The 20,122-nt window shown below is 31.4% G+C and overlaps 1 protein-coding gene across 2 annotated transcripts; it reads left to right on the top strand.

Moving 5' to 3' along the window:
- The first annotated feature begins 43 nt into the window (after window positions 1-43).
- Window positions 44-18,832, top strand: LOC148609099 (BBSome complex member BBS2-like). Of its 2 annotated transcripts, none has more exons than XM_088540574.1 (22): window positions 44-108; window positions 1,375-1,511; window positions 1,932-2,144; window positions 3,469-3,594; window positions 3,856-3,918; window positions 4,401-4,478; window positions 5,612-5,716; window positions 6,259-6,345; window positions 6,604-6,681; window positions 7,205-7,262; window positions 7,959-8,056; window positions 8,393-8,554; window positions 9,062-9,118; window positions 10,241-10,274; window positions 11,299-11,362; window positions 12,520-12,627; window positions 13,099-13,225; window positions 13,777-13,905; window positions 14,630-14,767; window positions 15,145-15,257; window positions 16,426-16,574; window positions 17,328-18,832. In XM_088540574.1, the coding sequence occupies exons 2-22, from the start codon at window positions 1,395-1,397 to the stop codon at window positions 17,426-17,428; spliced, it is 2,205 nt and encodes a 734-aa protein (XP_088396700.1). In that variant the 5' UTR covers window positions 44-108; window positions 1,375-1,394; the 3' UTR covers window positions 17,429-18,832. The 2 variants fall into 2 exon arrangements, with proteins under 2 accessions (XP_088396700.1, XP_088396702.1); XM_088540576.1 differs by having other exon boundaries at window positions 67-144; window positions 17,328-17,580.
- The last annotated feature ends 1,290 nt before the right edge of the window (window positions 18,833-20,122 follow it).

The raw sequence follows: 20,122 nt of genomic DNA on the forward strand, positions 1-20,122 counted from the left end.
TGCATTTTATGTTTATGACAAACCATGAATTACACTTTCTTCGCTTCTTTACAACTTCCGGTTGATGGATGTTTTCATTCGATACACAAGATAAATTGCATGAAAAGGGTGAAGCATATTTTTAAGTCGAAAATTGACTCTTTCGTGGGTGTAATTTAATTGACATAATCATGCATAATGAATGAATCATTGTTATTTATTTTGAGATATATGTGTGTTCTTAATATTGTCAGCAGCCCACTGTCAAGAAATTGTTTCTTAAAACAGTTCTTTTTTGTTTTTTTGTAAATGAATACAAGTTGTGGGGAAACAATGTAACACCTAAACAAAATAAAGAGGGGGAAAAAGTAGTGTGACAACCTGAACTAAAGATAAATGATAAAAAAATAATGTGACCCCTATTTCATTACAGTCTGGGATCAATCTAGCCATTCTAGGTAGCTAGTAGTAGTACCGTAGGCAGATCTTGTATTATTAACTAATGATATGAGATATTTTTATTTTGTGACATTTTGGGGCAACTATATGTGTAATCTGTAAGAGAACAAAGAGTCTTACTGAAGAGAAAGACATTTCAATGCCATTTACAGCAAGTTGAAATTGACTGGTACCAATCTAGGTATAAATCTGCATTAAACCAATGTGTCCTACTGTATTACCACAGAACACCTTTTTGATATGTCTATTGATTTGAATAGCTGACTAATATGAGGAAGGTGAAACCTTAAATGCTCCCAAAGAAACATACACATGTATGAATTAAAACACCAAAATCCTTTCATAATTTTTGTCATCCCTGTAATTATTAACTTCCAAATTGGTAAAATGAGTCATGATATAAAGTTTCTATTGTCCTTATGCATTTTCCTATTGTCATGGCCTGAAATATGTATAGAGTGAAATGTCCAGCTTTGGTAAGGAACTATGTTGTCATGGTCCAATATATCTTTGGGTCAAGTTGCCCGGTATAGATTACGTCATTTTTGTAAACATTTGGGTGCCATGTTTCAAATATCCCTGTCTTAGATAAAGCTCTGATTCGATTTGTATTTAATCATCGAAGCTAGTTTGTGTTTAGTAGACTGGTGTGATCCTCAATCGTATTTGTCAAGTATATGAAAATGAAGCTGCCATTATACAGCTTTTAAGCTACCAATGTTACATTCACAAACCAGATATTGATGCTTTTTCTGCCCATAAGTATGTAGGACCCCATTGATAATACAGCCATTTATGAGTGAAAGATGGCTATGCATACATGTAGCTATCTCTTATAAGTGCATGTATATTATTTTAAGTATTCCTAACTTTAACAATAAACCCCATTTTGTTGGTGTTGGTCTGTGATTTTGATGCTTTTTTTTTTTATTTCAGTTGGGTTATAAGACACAACCATGTTAGTACCAATATTTAACTTAAAGATCCATCATAAGGTGAACCCACGGATGGTAACAGTTGGTAAATATGATGGTAAACATCCAGCTCTCACTTGTGCCACCACTGCTGGCAAGGTATGTAACCCTATATAGCTTGATTTTGGATAAACTTCTCAGATGAATTCTTGTCATGACGCCTACATACAGAGATTTATCACCATATGTACATGTATGTTTGGAAGTATACCATGAAGTTTAATGCCAGTTGTAGATATACATGTACTTGCATTGCAATTGCATCAGAAAATTTTAACATTTTATTGCTTGTTCCCTAAGATTGATTTGAATTAAGTGTCATTCATGAAAGAACAAAATAACAAAGGCAGAAAAAAAGAACACACCAATCGTTGTTCATCATATAAAATTTGATCAGAGAAAGAAGTTACTTCAGCATTTTAAATGGTGTTCATACTTGAATGAGCTAATACTAATATATTTTCGGAGGAGTTACAATAATAAGTTTTTTGCAATTAATGTTGCCATTTCTATTAAAAGGTTTTGATACACAGTCCTCACACCAGAGGTCAGCGTGGTGGCAGGGTTGATGTCACTAAAGACCAAGATATAAATTTACTCAGCATTAACCAGCAAGTATCTTCAGTGTATGCAGGAAGTTTGAATAGTAAGAATGACATCCTTGCTGTAGGAACACAGACAAATATCCTAGCTTATGATGTCAACAACAACAGTGATCTATTTTATAGAGATGTAAGTTTAATGTTTCTATTGTACCATTGTAAGTTGTTTTGTTGTTTTGGCCGTTGTAAAAATTTGTGATTTGGAATTTTATTACAGCATTTTCAGATGGACAGCTAAACTAGGTCAGTGATAGCAACCCATGACAATAACCCACTGTACTGTATTTTACAGGTTTTCTCTATAAATACATCTTATCTTTTTGAGAAAAAATACATGAAGGAAATAATGTAGCAGTAGATGAAATGAAAAAGAAAAAAAAACTGGTTTAAATTTGGTGCTGATTTTGATAAAAAAAAAAAAAAAAGACTGTGACCAAATATTTGTATCTTGCAAATGATTACATGTACATTCTTAAAATGACTTTACAAATGTATATTAGGGATTACATCTCTGACATCTGCTATGATCACTATCAAACAATTCTTGCTTTTATTTTGTATCAAATAATATATTTTTTTTAATATACTTACAATACAATATGCTAGGTGTAGTAAACCTGTCAAAACCAAACCCTGAATAAAGTACTTTCCAGTTTAAATAAGACATCTTCTGAATTCCTAGGTTCTTTTTAAATTTTAATGCATTTTGAATCTGTGTAAGTTAGGAACTTATTTTATTGAGGAAAATGTGACCTACTTAAAATTGTGGTGCTTCATTGAATTATTATCATTCTGAATGTGGAATTTTACAACTGGAATGAACAACCACAATAATTAATATTCAAAATAATTTCTGAATTTAAAATACCTGCTTTTTGTGAACGAATATTTCATGTATACAGACTATATATGTGCATTTTACAGTTTCACAAAACTGATGGCTGATTCTGGACTTTTCAGTTACTCTTATGATAGTGAGATTCTGGATTTTTCCGTTAACTCTTAAGATAGTGAGATTCTGGATTTTTCCGTTAACTCTTAAGATAGTTAGATTTTTGACTTTTCTGTTAACTCTTAAGATAATGAGATTCTGGACTTTTCAGTTTACTCTTAAGACAGTGAGATTCTGGACTTTTCCCTTAACTCTTAAGATAGTGAGATTCTAGACTTGTCCATTAACTCTTTAGATGAAGAGAATCTGGACCTCTCATTTTACCCTTTGGATAGTGAGATTCTGGACTTCTCAGTTGACCTTTTATTAATGATATTCCAGACTTCTTAGCTGTCCCTTCAGATAGTGAGATTCTGGACTACTCAGTTGACCCTTCAGGTATTGAGATTCTGGATTTTCCAGTTTACCCCTACTTTAGATAGAAGGATTCTGAACTTCTCAATTGACCCTTTAGAAAATGATGTAAGAGAATGGTTTCAAATTGTGTGTTATTCTTTTGTAGTGTGCGGATGGAGCTAACTGTATCACCATAGGCAAACTTGGTACTATAATAGAACCAATGGTATTATTTGGTGGTAATTGTTCACTACAGGGGTATGATCAAGATGGAAATGACATATTCTGGACGGTAAGAGCAAATAATAACTTGACAATAATAAAGAATTTATTTAATGAAATAAATATCTAGTCAACAAAATTTCATATTTTGATCATTTTATTATGAACTATTTTCTTTCCACTTTTAATGGATTTATTAGGGAAAAAGTTACTTTTTAATTTATTGTAAGATTTCTAATCTATATCTAGAAAGTAGAGGACCCGCTGTGACCTTTACAACTCGTCTTACAGAAAGACCCTAATATAACTGATTGAATTTGTTCATTACCAGGTTACAGGAGACAATGTGTGTTCACTGACCTTGATAGATTTTAATGGTATGGGACAGAATCAGGTAAGATATCAGCTTTATATTTCTAAAAATACTTGCAAACAATTTCTGTGAACTCTATTTTAAGATCATAAATTATTTTTACATAATTGAAGTATACTTTCTTCATTGAAAATATAAGTTTTACAAGTAGAAAAAACTGTTATTTTATACAGAAACAGCTCAATTGTGGCCTTGTATACTCATTGAATCAAAAAAGTAACTTTCGGAAGTTGAAAATAATTATCACTATTAACAATGAATGTAGTGTAAAAAGATCCTGACATGGATTCTATGATTCCAAGTGGTAAATGGATTTACATATTAAGACTGTTTTAAGGATGTAAACAGTGGAAAAATAGATAAAAACTGATACTTATTGAGTTATATATAGAAAGAAAATAATGACTACAATTATGATCCATAAGTGCTAAATAAAACCTACATAATTTATGAATATTACGTTATAGAAAATGGCATTCTGAAAATTTACGTTCATTTTTCAGCTTGTAGTAGGATCAGAAGATTTTGATATAAGAGTGTTCAGAGAGGATGAAATTATTGCAGAAATGACAGAAACTGAGGTAAAATATTATACTTTTTGAAGATTGTAGAGATTATATGCAGAAATGTTTAGATATTTTGTGTATATTTTGTACATGAATATCATGTTAAAAGAGGCAGACCTTCAGTGATGTCCTATACCTGTAGACATGTTAAAAGAGACAGAGCTTTGGTGATGTCCTATACATGTAGACATATTAAAAGTGACGAGCTTCCATGATGTTCTATACATGTAGACATGCAAAAAGGGACAGAGCTTTGGTGATGTCCTATACATGTAGACATGTTAAAAGGGACAGAGCTTCGGTGATGGCCTATACATGTAGACATGTTAAAAGAGAGAGCTTCAGTGATGTTCTATACATGTAGATCCTTTGTCAAAACATGAATGGCTCAAAATCTTGCAGTTAAGATGTGATTGTTTGAACTTTTTATGCAGACACACAACATTTTATATTCCCGTTGGTCAAGACATCAGCTTTATAACACCATAACAATGCATTATCAATGAAGTTAAATGCAATATGAGTACACAAAAAGCTGAGTCCCTCAAATGAAAAACTTAAAATCAGAAATGAATCCAGTATACAGAATACTGATAGTCAATATTTTATAATGCTTTGTACTGTAGTACAACTTTTGTTTGTAGATTACCAATGTTTCTGTAAATTTCATATGTAAACAGGAGTTCAAATTTTAGCATTTAGCACTGTCCATGGTCTGGGACACTTAAGGTGAAGGACATTTGAATTTTTATACCTACTTTAATTTACTCATATTAAGGACCTTACACTTTCTTCTTGTGGCCTATTTATTTAAGATACCAAAAAAGTTCAGGACCTTTCACTCTTTCCCTCTTGAAAGTAAATTTGAACACTTTCAGTTTCAAACTTAGTTGTTCTTAAATCAACAAATTTGAAATTCCATGAATTTATGGACATTTGACAAACTACCTATCGAAACATTACTTTCACTGTGTATACTGCTACCAGTAGTCATCCAGACTTCACTGATAATATATTCTACTTAGAGCTCTTGACATGCTTTACAATTTTTAATGTAATCTACAGGAGATGCTTAAATTCAGTTCAAATATAATTTAAAAGAATATGATTTCCTTAATCTGTTCAATAACTGAATGTTTTCTCTTCAGGCTATTACCTCCCTTTGCCCCATGACTGAAGCAAGATTTGGATATGCCCTAGCCAATGGTACAGTTGGTGTGTATGATAGAACAGCCAGATACTGGAGAATCAAAGTAGGATAATTGAAAAATTAAATAATAAACATATCTCCACACACCTTAAGGAAATACCGATAGAATGTATCTTGTACTTTTTTCTGTCAGTTTTAATTGACAACAATTCAAGGGGTTTTCTATTTTAATTCATTTTTTATCATGATTGATAATTTTTTTATAGGTACATTTGTTGGGCTTATCAACTTTGTTTTTGAAAGTCAACTGAATTTTCTGTAGTAAAAGGGAAGTCCTGTTATATTTATGCCATTTTTTATGTCGTACAAGGTTGTAACACAAAAATACTAAATACTTTAATACAAGAAGCATTCATACCATAAACAAGAATTTCGCTGCTGCATTATGGTCTTATATGGTCTGTTTTTCAAGTGTAAATAATGATCTTTATTTTTATAAGCAATACAGCATATTGAAATATCATTTTAATACAATGAGAAAATAAGAAAGAAGTTATTTCCCTTCATTAAAGCTACTTTTAATAGTTTGTCAACATTGTGTACATGGCTTTATTGATGAGCATTTTGATATTAATCTTTTTTCAGTCAAAGAACCAAGCCCTGACTATTCACAGTTTTGATATAGATTCAGATGGTGTGTCAGAATTGATTACAGGCTGGAGTAATGGCAAGGTAAAAACTAAAGAACATTTGATGGATGTACTTGATATTTAGTTAGCATCCTATTGTTTACACTTTTGTTTTAAAAAAGATCTGAGACTCATAATTTAATGATAGAAATAATTCATTGTGTTAAACATTGTGTTTTACACTTGTTTTAACATAAAAACATTAAATCTTACATTCAGTATAAGAATCCCTTTGATTCAGAGTCTTTATTTAACATGCAACATAAGATTAAGTATATGACTGTAAATTATTTACTTGTAGATTGATGCCAGGAGTGACAGAACTGGAGAAGTTATATTTAAAGATAATTTTTCATCAGCAGTGGCAGGAATTGTGCAGGTATCACAGTTATGTCTGAATAAAGTCCACAAAAGAGATTAAAAAAAAATCAGAGATTCCCATAGTTTTCTCTTGGATTTCACTGCCTCCATTTAATGAAATGGATGACTTTAAAGTGAATTAAGTCCAATCTCGATAGAATAAGGTTGAAAATTTTAATAATTTATCATTAATTGGTATTCTTCTATCTACTAATAATTTCATAAATCATTCATAATAATTTTAAAAGTCTTATAATTACATTTGATATGTTTCTCTTAACTTATTTCTGTTTTATTTTAGAAATATAAAGAAAATAGGCAATTGTCAATAAAAGTTGCCCAGTGATTGTGGAGAGAATGTGTTTCATTGACTTGTGAAACATCATTTATAAAGCCTATTATCTGATGAGATAGTGTATTTTAATGATATGCACAATTACACAATTAACCATGCATTCTATTAATTATCTCTTTCTCCTTTTACCTTTTGAAAACAAATTTCTGGTTTACAATGCGTAACATGAGATGATATTTGTCTTTAGGCCGACTACAGAATGGATGGAACACAACAGTTATTGTGTGTATCTACAGAGGGAGAAAGTGAGTTGTTATTACCATCTCCATTCTCTCTCTTGAGGAGAATTCAATTCTTGAGGAATTTTGCATATAAAATTTTGTAGAGGAAACTCTCTTTAATTAACTAACACATACCCTAACTGAAACCATGTATATTATTGATAGTTCAATTCCTCTGTGTAATATGGGAGTCTATTCAATGGTTTAGTTAACATTTTACAATGTTGATGTTATTTAATTTATCCTGTTCTTTATGGTTATTTCAAAGTTGCTCACTGATTTATCAAAAAGACAAAGTTTTTGATCTGATATTGTATGTATTAAAACATGCAATTTTTTAAAAAAATAGTTGGAGTGTATAACTATCAGACATGACACTCTTCTTCAACAGTTATCTCAAATTGATACTAGATACCAGGATTATTATTACACAGGCAAACTTTGGTCATGCCATATAAACAATAAATGAGTGTGTAATTACAAATTTCACATTGTAAAGCCATTTCTTACTTGAGTCATGTTAGTTCATATAAATCAAGGATTTTTCTTTATTTTTGCTATGTGTGCAGAATTGCTTAACTTTTCTATATGGTTAATGCTGTAAAATGAGAATCAGAATCCTTTCAACAATTAATACCCAATATTCTAGGTTCTCATTACGTACTTCATGTTTTAACTGTTTTGAGTTGTCTAATGAGTAAATTTCTATATATTTGTCAGTCAAGGCCTATAACCCAGCTCCTACAGAAATGAGAGGAAATCTTATGGACGCTAACCTAGAACAGGATACCATCAGAGAACTTAGCCTTAGAAAGCAGGTAAATATCATCCTAATATGTTAATATTTGGGAGCACTGTTAAATCAGTATTTTAAAGGGGGTGGATTTCTATCATCATTCATTACTTAAATTGTGACTTCTGAAGTTAATTTTGTGGGTTGAAATTCAGACAGCTGTATGTATAGTAATAAATTTCATTGGATAAAAAAGAACATTTGAAAATGTTAAAGGTTGAATATAACAGTAGTTTAAATAAAATGATATGTCATATGTCTCATTTACATACAACAGTTATAAGAGTATTAATAATGCCAATTTTACTCTATAGGTCCAGAAACTGAATACAATGGAATACCATCATTTATTCTTTTCCAGAACTTACAAATGGAGTTAAAGAATTATGATGAGAATACAAAAGCAGCTGTTCTGGCCTCTCAAATGCAGCAGCAAGCTGTTGCTAGTGGAGGGAAATATTCAGCAGAGAAGCCATTCCCACCAGGTGGTGATTTAGACCAACAAGCTATGGGTGTTATTCCTGTAGGTCTTCTTTTTCAACATCTATAATTTTATGTGGGAATATTCTAATGTGGTGTTCTGAGCACTCATCTGTAATAAAGCTAGTGAATATTTATGAACCCTATAGATATTCTTCATTTATTCATAGGCTTCTAGTATAAATAATGAAAGAAAAACTGCCCTGTTTTGTACAATATTAAGTGGTTAATGTGGTGTGTGATTTGTACCATTTAGTTCAATTTTACCATACTATTTCCTTTCATAATACAGTGCATACATGACAAATATAAAAGGTTTACCTGTGGTGTAATAGTCAAGGCCAATAACTTGTTTGATATGCTGTGATATGTTCTGAAATTAAAATTCATGTGTGTGTATTTATATTACAAATTGTAAATGTATAATTGTTTTACTTTAACAAAAGCTGAAATGACAAGGACATAAGTTATATTGATGTAATGAAGATGCCATGTTTTGTCAGTATGAATTCCAGTGGTGACCCAACTCTCTGTATTTCCTTTTTTATAGGCAGCTACACAACTACAAACAACGCTGACAGTTAACCCTGGGGATGAAGGCAAACAGGTATGACCTATACAAGATACTCTAAACCAAATAACTTCCTACACAGATGTCAAATTTTACAGGTGAAAAAGAATAGAAAGGATTTCATAATTGTTTTAGATTGGTTTGGATTAAATAAGTTTCTAGTAGGATACTGTACAATTATTTACAGTGAAATGGTTGAAGATTTTTATTATTTTTTGGACAAGTAGTTTTGGAGAGTGAAAACCAAAAATCTGAAAAAAAATTGATTATCTACTAATGAACTGATGTCTTTGTACTGCTGTACTTTATTAATCATAATAATGTAATATAAAATAATAATATAGAAAATTTTAAAAAAATATAATCAGTATCAGTGGTATTGTTACTGATATTTATAACATAGATAGCTGTGACTTCAAATGTTGAAATAAAAACGACAATTTCACTCTCAGACTTTCTTCCGCCGAAAAGTCACAACCAGAATATCAATCCAACAATTAAAAAAATAAAAATTTATATTAAAATAGAAATAAATAATGGAGAAAATCTATATATTAGATAGATAATTAATTGGTTATTGTGAATGAAGAAAATATAATCACTCATGCACAGAACAAGTCTGCACACTTGTTAAATCTAGGTGTTCTTCGGCACTTATGATCACATTTTGGTTATTCACTCTTTCTGATTACTTATTCTATTTTTATCTAAGCTTGCATTGTGTAAATCACAAATGCACATGCATGTAAATACATGTAGGTAGACAATAAGATAGTTGTTGTAAAAGGTCTGCTTGTATTTGGTGACTTGATATAGAGTATGTATTTAAATTTATGATTTATCAGAAGGCACAAATATGTGTTCATCAAGCATATTTTAGCCCAAATTTTGCTGTGAATTAGAATTTTTCAAAGCCTGTCAGTATTTCCTTTTCTCTATCTTTGTTCTAGTCAGCATGTCATTGGTTCACCCATGGTTCTTCATATTATGTCATATTGGATTTAAAATTATTTTCAGAAAATGAAAGACATTGAATTAAATCATTAATTTTGTATAACGACATGACAAATTATCAGTGTGACAGCTCAAAATAATGTACTTTATTATCATGATAATAAAATATTGTAAATGCCTCATTTCCTTTTCTTATAATTTCAGCCTCATGTTGAGTTATTTGTTGGTACTACAAATGGTGAGTGGAATATTTGTTTGTTTTGAAAATGACAATGAAAAAATCAATGAAATATCACATCTGTAGTCAATATTTTTTATCACTGTTATCTACTGTAAGATTTCACAATGAGAAATTACTGCTGTTGTATTGAAATGACAAAAACACTTTATTTTTGTAACCTAGATGTTATCTGTTGCTATGTTTTAATACAACAACAAAACCTTTGCAGTTGTTGGTAAGGTGTTGTCACCAGTGTGGCTATCATCTGTAGTCATCAGTGTGGCTATCATCTGTTGTCATCAGTGTGGCTATCATCTGTAGTCATCAGTGTGGCTATCATCTGTAGTCACCAGTGTGGCTATCATCTGTAGTCACTTGATTCTTGTGTTTAACTTGAGTATTAGTCGGTTGATCTGATGAAGTTTTCCAACAAGGTTCCAAGCCACTAAAGGAAGGTTGGTTTTGATTTTAAGGGTTTTGGCATTAACTATTTTGGAATTAGGAACCAAAAGGGGGCTAAAACTAGCATTTCAAACTTGATAACTCCAGTTATATTGATGTTTATAATATTGTTCCACAATATTTTACACCACTTACGTCAAAAGGGACATTTTCCTGTAGTTTGGACAATGCGTGTAAGTTAAATACAAGTTAATTTGCACCACTAGGTGTCATACCATAGAACTGCATGGTTGATATTTACTTTCTGGGTTTTGACTCAAGTCATGTGATCAAACTGGGGCGGGAAACAATCATGTCTGTATGATGTCTTGAGTAAAAGTAAATGGATGTCTTTGATATTGTTTCACAAAATGCCATACCCCAAAGGAAGGTTGGGATTGAGTTTAAATATTATGACTAGAACCATTTAGGAATTAATGACCACCTCTATTCTGGTAAATTTCATATCCTGTGTCAAATGTCTAATCACAAATAAATTTCATAAAATCAGATTTCTAATTAGATAAGGGGGAAAATGGCAGAATTTTATAACGGTTGGCAGCACCATTGCAGAATAAGTGTCACCATTATTATTTTCCAGATACAATAATCAGAGCAGTATTGTTATTTGCTGAAGGTATTTTTGATGGAGAAAGTCATGTCATGTAAGTAATATATGGAGAAAGTCATGTCATGTAAGTAATGTATGAAGAAAGTCGTGTCATGTCATGTAAGTAATGTATGGAGAAAGTCATGTCATGTAAGTAATGTATGAAGAAAGTAGTGTCATGTCATGTAAGTAATGTATGAAGAAAGTCATGTCAAGTCATGTAAGTAATGTATGAAGAAAGTCATGTCATGTAAGTAATGTATGGAGAAAGTCAAGCCATGTAAGTAATGTATGAAGAAAGTCATGTCATGTAAGTAATGTATGAAGAAAGTCATGTCATGTAAGTAATGTATGGAGAAAGTCATGTCATGTAAGTAATGTATGAAGAAAGTCATGTCATGTAAGTAATGTATGGAGAAAGTCATGTCATGTAAGTAATGTATGGAGAAAGTCATGTCATGTAAGTAATATATGGAGAGGAATTAAAGAAGTCAAGTGTTTTTCAATTCCTGACAAAACTACTTCTACAAATTTGTTGTTTTAGTATTTTCATTTGCACATGAAAGGAACAGTTCATTATTATACCCTCCTTTGCAAGTAAGGAGTATATAGTAATAGGGATGCTCATCCATCCATCCTTCCAGCTGTTCTTAATTCAATTAAAACAGAGGAGGTCCCATCTCTTACCTGTTTCTCCTCCTATACCACTGAATGGAATTTATTGATACTTTCACCGAATCTTTATTACATATTTCTATTGTGCATCTTATATCTTAGATTTTGGTCAAATTTTTTTTTCACATAAGCAAACATGGGTTTTGTCATTTATGAATATGGGGACAAGGGGTATCTGTCTCTTACCCTTTATTCCCCCTACACCAATGAATGGAATTTTATGAAATGTTCTCAGAATCTTCATATTACAAATTCCAATTGTGCACTTTTTATGATCTAAGATTTTGATCAATTTGTAAGTCAAAAGGTGCATTTTAATAATTTGGGTATCAATTTTGTGAGCATTGCTCAAAGTGTTCATAGTTTATTTGGTCCAACATCTTCTGAATTGACCATGATTAATACATGTTTTGTACAAAACCTGATTTTTTTTTACTTTCTAGTTAAAGATCTTAAATTTGGAACATGTGTATTCACTATGTCAATCAGTAATCTGTCCATGTCATGAAAACATGTAAATAATTTAACTTATTACAGTCATCCCCATCCCAGTTTATTGTCTAACTGTATGAAGTGCCCTATTGTACCACCCAAAGATGTTGCTGTAGATCTTCACATCAAAGCCTATGTAGGATACAAATCCAGGTAAGTTTTCTATAAACAATGCCAACTGGGAATAAAACTATTACATTTGTAAGAAAATAATACTTCAAAATTCAAAGCATGAATGATAAATTTGGTGTGGAGAAGGGAAGCAGAGAAAAAAAATACCTACAAATTCACAAACATAAGATTAATTAACGTTTTATCAAAACTGCAACTGAAATAACAATAAATAAATCTTTAACAAAGAAATACATTAGAGAGTTTAGTCTTTAAGGTCTGTATGAAATTAGGAGCAGACATATAAAATAATGTTAATTTTAAAGGTCATTAGTATTACATGATACATTATATATTGTTTGTTATCAGGATAGTACTTTGTGTATGGTTATAGAAAAAACTGTAAGGTTAAAATGAGTTCTTAAAACTTCCTAGTTCATAGTATTACTTTTTGTATGTTTTCATCTGGTTTCCACCATAAACACCACTAATAGCTCTGTAATTTATTTATAGTAACCAGTACCATGTGTTTGAGTTGACAAGACAGCTACCCAGATTCTCTATGTATGCTTTATGTAAACCTGATGTACCAGAACCTAAAAGCTCAGTGACGTTCCAAGTCAATGACAGAGTGCAAAGGGTACAATATCTATTGTAATTGTAGGATTCTTCCAAATGGAAGAAATCTTTCTACCTTTCCAAAATGTCTAATTGAAGTAGGGAGGCCACTTTTTTGAGGCTAGTTAAAATATTTCTAGTTAAACTTTTGCTGTGATATGATGAGTTGTAAATTTTCGTATAAAAAGAATTCAGAAGTTCCATGCTATTTTGATTGGATAAAAATTGTTTCACCTGCACATTATACATTACCATGTTACAGTGACGTCATATACAATTTTGAGGATAAGTTAAATTTAGATACTGAATTTGATATATTGGAATTGAGAATATTTTTTTATCTTATTGAAATAATCTAAATGCATATGGAGTAGACATGAAAACAACCAGTTATCCTGGTAATTTATTGTTTACCACATGACTGAGGTTGTATCTTCATGGATCAAAAGAAATAAAAGTCCTTCCTCAACTATTTCAACATTTCCTACATCTGTGAAAACCTCAGTAAGATTTGCTATGAGTTGATATCTTATGCCAAGTATCATATACGTCTTATTTATATTTACACTTCAGGTACTACTGTGGATAAACCAAAGCTTTCTGTTACAAGATGATTTAAACTGTGAAGGGAATCTGAATATAGCATTTATGTCACTACGAACTGGACTGCCTCTTATTATACAGATGGAGCAAGGAGGTCAGGTAAGGGAATCTCAATGTGGCATTCACGTCGCTACAAACTGGACTGCCTCTTATTATACAGATGGAGCAAGGAGGTCAGGTAAGGAAATCTCAATGTGGCATTCACGTCGCTACAAACTGGACTGCCTCTTATTATACAGATGGAGCATGGAGGTCAGGTAAGGAAATCTCAATGTGGCGTTCATGTCTTTCAGTACTGGACTCTCATTATACAGATGGAGCAAGGAGGTCAGGTAAGGAAATCTCAATGTGGCATTCACGTCGCTACAAACTGGACTGCCTCTTATTATACAGATGGAGCAAGGAGGTCAGGTAAGGGAATCTCAATGTGGCATTCACGTCGCTACAAACTGGACTGCCTCTTATTATACAGATGGAGCAAGGAGGTCAGGTAAGGAAATCTCAATGTGGCATTCACGTCGCTACAAACTGGACTGCCTCTTATTATACAGATGGAGCAAGGAGGTCAGGTAAGGAAATCTCAATGTGGCATTCATGTCGCTAAAAACTGGACTTCCACATATTATACAGATGGAGCAAGGAGGTCAAGTAGGAAATCTCAATTTTGTTTTATATTGTGGAGTATCAAAATCTTTAAATGCATCATTTTTGTATCTATAATAAAATACGTAAAGGAGACCATCAAATTATATACATTTTCTGTAGGTTTTTGTTATTGTTTTTTGTCATTATTAAGGAAATAATACACATTCCTTTTTTCCAGGTTGTTATAAAAACAGATGATATGGACTTGGCAGGAGATGTAACACAGGCTCTTGCATCATTTCTTAATATAGATGACCTACCATCAACAGCTGATTTTCCTGAAGAGATGGAAAAACTGAAGGAATTACTTGTAAAGGTACATATGCAAATGATATTATGTTTATAAAAAAATTCTCATCATTTATCAGTAGAACAATTGGGTTTCTTGTTGTCTGTTTCAATTTCTAGAACTTAAGTTTTACTTTGTACTGGTATATATAGACTGGGTTACAGGTTCTTTTCTTTTATTTAAAAAAAAAACCTTTAATGCCTATGTAGGGCTCAAATCTTAGTCATCAATTTAATTAAATCTAACACAGTCAAGTAATAGTAAATGGTGTTCATGGACCTTTTAAAGTTATATTGATATTGGGTTTTCTGGGCTTCCCTTTTCCAAACTTATATCTGTCTGAAGTCTATGAAGATATATAAGGCTGCAAAATCTCTCTATTTACTTTGGTGTTTTATTTATAGGTTGATGAATTCCATGTAGTACGACAGAAGTTAACAGCAGAAATGGCAGATCATTCAAATCTGATCAGAAGTATGGTTGTCAGAGCTGAAGATGCTAGACTAATGGGAGATATGTAAGTATATTGAAAGATATAGTGTTTCTATCAGTTATTGGTTTTGTTAATCTGTTTAGAATATGAAGATAAAGGTTTCATAAACATCCCAAATATCAACCTTAGTTCTTCAACATCATAACAAATGAGCCCCATGAAGTTTATTATCATATGATGTTGAAATTAAACAGCACAAGCTGATATTTTGCATATTCAAATTTTATGTGTTAAAAATTCTATTTCTCTATGATTCCTCTGGAATTTTTGGCCACTTGACATTAGGCATCTGCCATGGCAGAAATTTTAGTGATATCTGTCTCTGTCACTAGTTGTTACATAAGAAATGTCACTATGTTGCTTTCTGCCAATAAGATTTTATTGACAATGTGTCACATTCAAAGAGCAGCCAATCACAACAGCTAATCATATTGTCACATGATGTGATACTGTGAAATTTATCTAGCATTCCACGAAGTAGGTAAAGCTATTTAATCATCAAGAAAAAGTATTACGTCTTTTGACAGCATCGTGTTTACTTAATATATAAATGAAAAGCAGTTTTTTTTGTAAAATGTTTCTTTTACTTCGAAAGGAAAAATTCCTTACTTACTTGAATTTACTGAGAATTCCATGAGATTATATTGAATCTGATTCTGGTTAATTGTTACTTACAATTCCATGAGAATATATTGAATCTGATTCTGGTTAACTGTTACTTACAATGCCATGAGATTATATTGAATCTGATTCTGGTTAATTGTTACTTACAATGCCATGAGATTATATTGAATCTGATTCTGGTTAATTGTTACTTACAATGCCATGAGATTATATTGAATCTGATTCTGGTTAATTGTTACTTACAATGCCTTGAGATTATATTGAATCTGATTCTGGTTAATTGTTACTTACAATGCCATGAGATTATATTGAATCTGATTCTGGTTAATTGTTACTTACAATGCCATGAGATTATATTGAATCTGATTCTGGTTAATTGTTACTTACAATGCCTTGAGATTATATTGAATCTGATTCTGGTTAATTGGTTACTTACAATCCCACAAGATTATATTGAATCTGATTCTGGTTAATTTCCTGAATGAAATGTAGAAAATTATAAGTAAATGAACAAGTTTTACTGCGTCGGCCATCTTTATTTGAAGATAGTACTTGTTTTTTACTTCAGGAAGAACATGAGAAAAGGATATTTAGAGCTTTACAATTTAAACAGAGATTTAATCAATGGATATAAAATCCGATGTAGTAACCACCAGGAGCTGCTAGCAGCATTAAAGATCGTAAATCAGATCATACAGAAGTCTGGCAGACTAAGAGGTGGGTAGGGAAGAAGAAATAAAACTTCAAAGAATTATAGGATAATAAATTGGAAAGAGATAATAACCAAAATATGATCACTGATGCCAAAGAACACCAAGATTTAACATAGGAGTGGAACTTGATCCGTGCAGAAGTCAAATAACCAAGAGTTCTTGGCATAAGTCATGATATTTTGGTTATTTGTTATTCACAATGATTGGCCTATTAATTAGATAGATTTTCTTTTTTAAACTCTGTGACTGTTGGATTAATATCCCAAATCTTCAGTGACATAAGTGCTTTAGTTTTGTCACCAGAGAAAAGGTGTTGTGACATTTAGATGGGAGAAAATTCTGATTTTATTTCACAAATTAGTTATCTAAGTTTCTTACACATGAAGCATTGATAACTAAAATCTTTCTCCTAATATGAAGTGTTAATAAGTCTTATTGTCAGGAAAAGGTGTGCACAATGTTATTAATTGTGTGATTCCAAACAAAATATGCTTTCTTTTACTGTAGATTTATTATTTCATTACACCAGTTCAAATTATATTCTTTAATCCATATATATATATAAATGTACATGCATATTCTAGGATACTTATAAAATATTTTATCCTGATTTTTTTATATTCATAAACCTCAAAAAAGGGAAAAAATCAGTGCAATGGTATACAATTATTTATAAGAATCAATGTATGTCATGTGATTAATCATGGTGATTTGCTAAATTACCTCATACATTGCTTTATATTATTTTATCTTTCAGTGGGTAAATTCAAAACACAAGTTATTTCTGCCTGCAGATCTGCCATCAAAAGTAATAATGTCAATTCATTATTCAAAATAATAAAAACTGGATGTTCCTAGATAAGAGACTGACATAGATGAGGAGTGATATGTGACTAGTTTAAAGGCAATATATGAAGTCACTATGGCATGGTTGAGGAGAACAATAGAACTTAACATCCAAATCATGAACTGAACATTCACTCTAAATTGAATGATCTGAACTTGGAACTTATTTGTTTCTGTTTGCTTCTCTCTAGAAAATTTGAATTGAAATGCTATATAAAATACATTTTATGAAGTGCACAGACAGTTCAATGACTATTAGAATTGTGGAAGGTTACATTGTGGAGTAAGCTATTTTATTGAGATGTATGTGTATATATAATCTGTCCAGTACAAAGTGCTTTAAATCATTTGTTGCGTTGTGTTTGTTTTGTACATCAAATCAACTGCGACAGAGATGCAGTACTTGAAATATTTAAGTATCGAGTGATTGTGTTGTCTCTAGGACTGTTGCATTCTAATTGAAATTAGACCTATCAATTGAACTGTTCAGTCACTGCAATCTGACAACACTCCATTCTACTTTCTGTTCAGATGACCTTTTTGATGAGCCAATCAGATTTCATCTGTCAAGATTTTGAAAGCATTAATTAAATAGAAAAACCTGAGGATTCTGAATAGGTCATCAATAGAGTGTTGATAGATCCTACATGCAGTGACTAAATGTCTAATTTTAATTACATGTAGATTTGGACTGTTAGTTCATGTATTCTTTAAGAGCAAGATTGTTTGTTAGAACACACCTGTAAACTCCCATATCTAGTTGTGAAAAAAATGTAATATATGAGTTAGTGATTTCTGCAAAGTTAAGTATTCACATTGATAAAAAGACATCACTGGTTTTAGGTTCATTCAAATATTAGTAAAATTAGGGTGCATTTTCAAACTAGAACATTTGTTTTAGTTTTTAGTAATGCTTGGGTCAGAATGTGAATTTTTAAATGGATTTATTTTGTAAAATATTTGTATATTATTGTTAATGTATTATTTATTATGTTTGACTGTGATATTTTTATTTGTACAAATGTGAGTGTAAATGAGTCTGAATAAGTTCATGATTCAACCAATTGATTAAAATGTTAATTAAAATCATTGAAATGTTGTGTACCACTTCAGAATACATGTGATTCATTGTGTCTGGTGCATAAATTGTAATAATTTTGAGTCGGTGATCAATTGTTATGGGCAATACTATACAGACAACTACACAACCCTGTTTAAATGTTGTTTCTTAGTCAATAAGATTGGGTACTGTAATACAATGTAGTATAAACACATCTGTTCATCTTTTGAATCTATAGAACCTTAATTTGGTTAAGAGAACATAAGTTTGTCAAGCTATTAATACTAGTTGATTTCAGTCAATGTTAAATCTACTTATGATGGTATGGACAAGGAAATAAAAGACTTACAATTTAATTTTATTGTGTTCATTTGAGAAAGTTTTATGTTTGTTTTGTGACAAGAATGTGTTCTTCAAATTAAACTTAGTATGTGCAGTATTTAAAAAAAATGGTTCATACTTGAAAGAGCATTTGTAATAACTATCAACCTGAGCTGCTGTACCATGTGATTGCTATTCTCTTTAATTGTACAGTTGACCACATTGGTTTCCTTCTTACCAGAACTTTAATGTCCATCACCCCAAGACTTAAGAAATGGACTAAAGAATTTGTCATTTGGCCGCACAAATCTCATTTTCTTGATGGATTTTGATGAAAATTGAGGACACTAAAGGCAGAAGAAATACTAAGAAAAAAATCTGTTGGAATCATAATTTTTGATACAGTTTAATAGACTTGTGATAGATTTTGAAGCAGTTGGTATCATTAAAACTGCTCTTGTTTCTATGTAAACAAATTTATTGCTTGAAAATTTGACAAAGGGTGAAGTTATATAGTGTGCTTGATCACTTGTTTAGCAGAAGAAGAATGTAGCTTATTTTTTTCTCTTTTTGTGAGCTTAAGCCAGCAATTTTCAGTCAATGTCATTGTCAACCACTATTATTTTATCAACTTTCTGTTTGTCTGTCCACATTTCTTGTAGGTTAAGTTGTAAGCCTAACTCTTCCTAAACTTCTAAAGGGATTGTTATGAACTTGTATTTGAAGTTTTGACATCATATGCAGATGCCCTTGTATTGTCAGTGGACTCCAAAAGAAGATAATTCAGCTATAGGGTTTAACATGTTAAAACCACATTTAGTTTTCCTCTGAAACTCCTTGAAGATTGTTACCTAATTTGGTAACCGGCTTCCTTAGGAGAATTTCTTGGATTATTGTATTGGGTATACTGAGTGAGGGACCATCATAACCACCTCTGCTCTTTTTTTCCACACAAAGTGATGTTAACTTTAACATAAATCTCATAAAAACCCCAATAGTTACTGAAAAAAACAAATGTGGCCCATAATAAGCTTAAAGAGTTCAGCCTTATATAGCTTCCAATCGGTCCAAGTTATAAGAAAAATCCTTGTTCAAGTTTGCGCCCTTGAAAGGGAAAAAAACGTGTGATATTTTACTGTCTTCGCTAATACACTGAAAATCATAACAGATGGAAAGAAACTTGATTAAATGATCCCTATGAGAAGGCTTGGGTCGAAGTTGTGCCAATTTTGCTGTTGCTCTTGAAATACTGTTTATAACGTATAAGCTAAAATATCTTTACAACCATCATACTTAGTTGTTTGTATCTTGAAACCCGTTACAGA

The sequence above is a fragment of the Perna viridis genome, chromosome 8 (assembly GCF_037379345.1).
Source record: "Perna viridis isolate PV_CMFRI_1.1 ecotype Kerala chromosome 8, ASM3737934v1, whole genome shotgun sequence".
Lineage (NCBI taxonomy): Eukaryota > Metazoa > Mollusca > Bivalvia > Mytilida > Mytilidae > Perna > Perna viridis.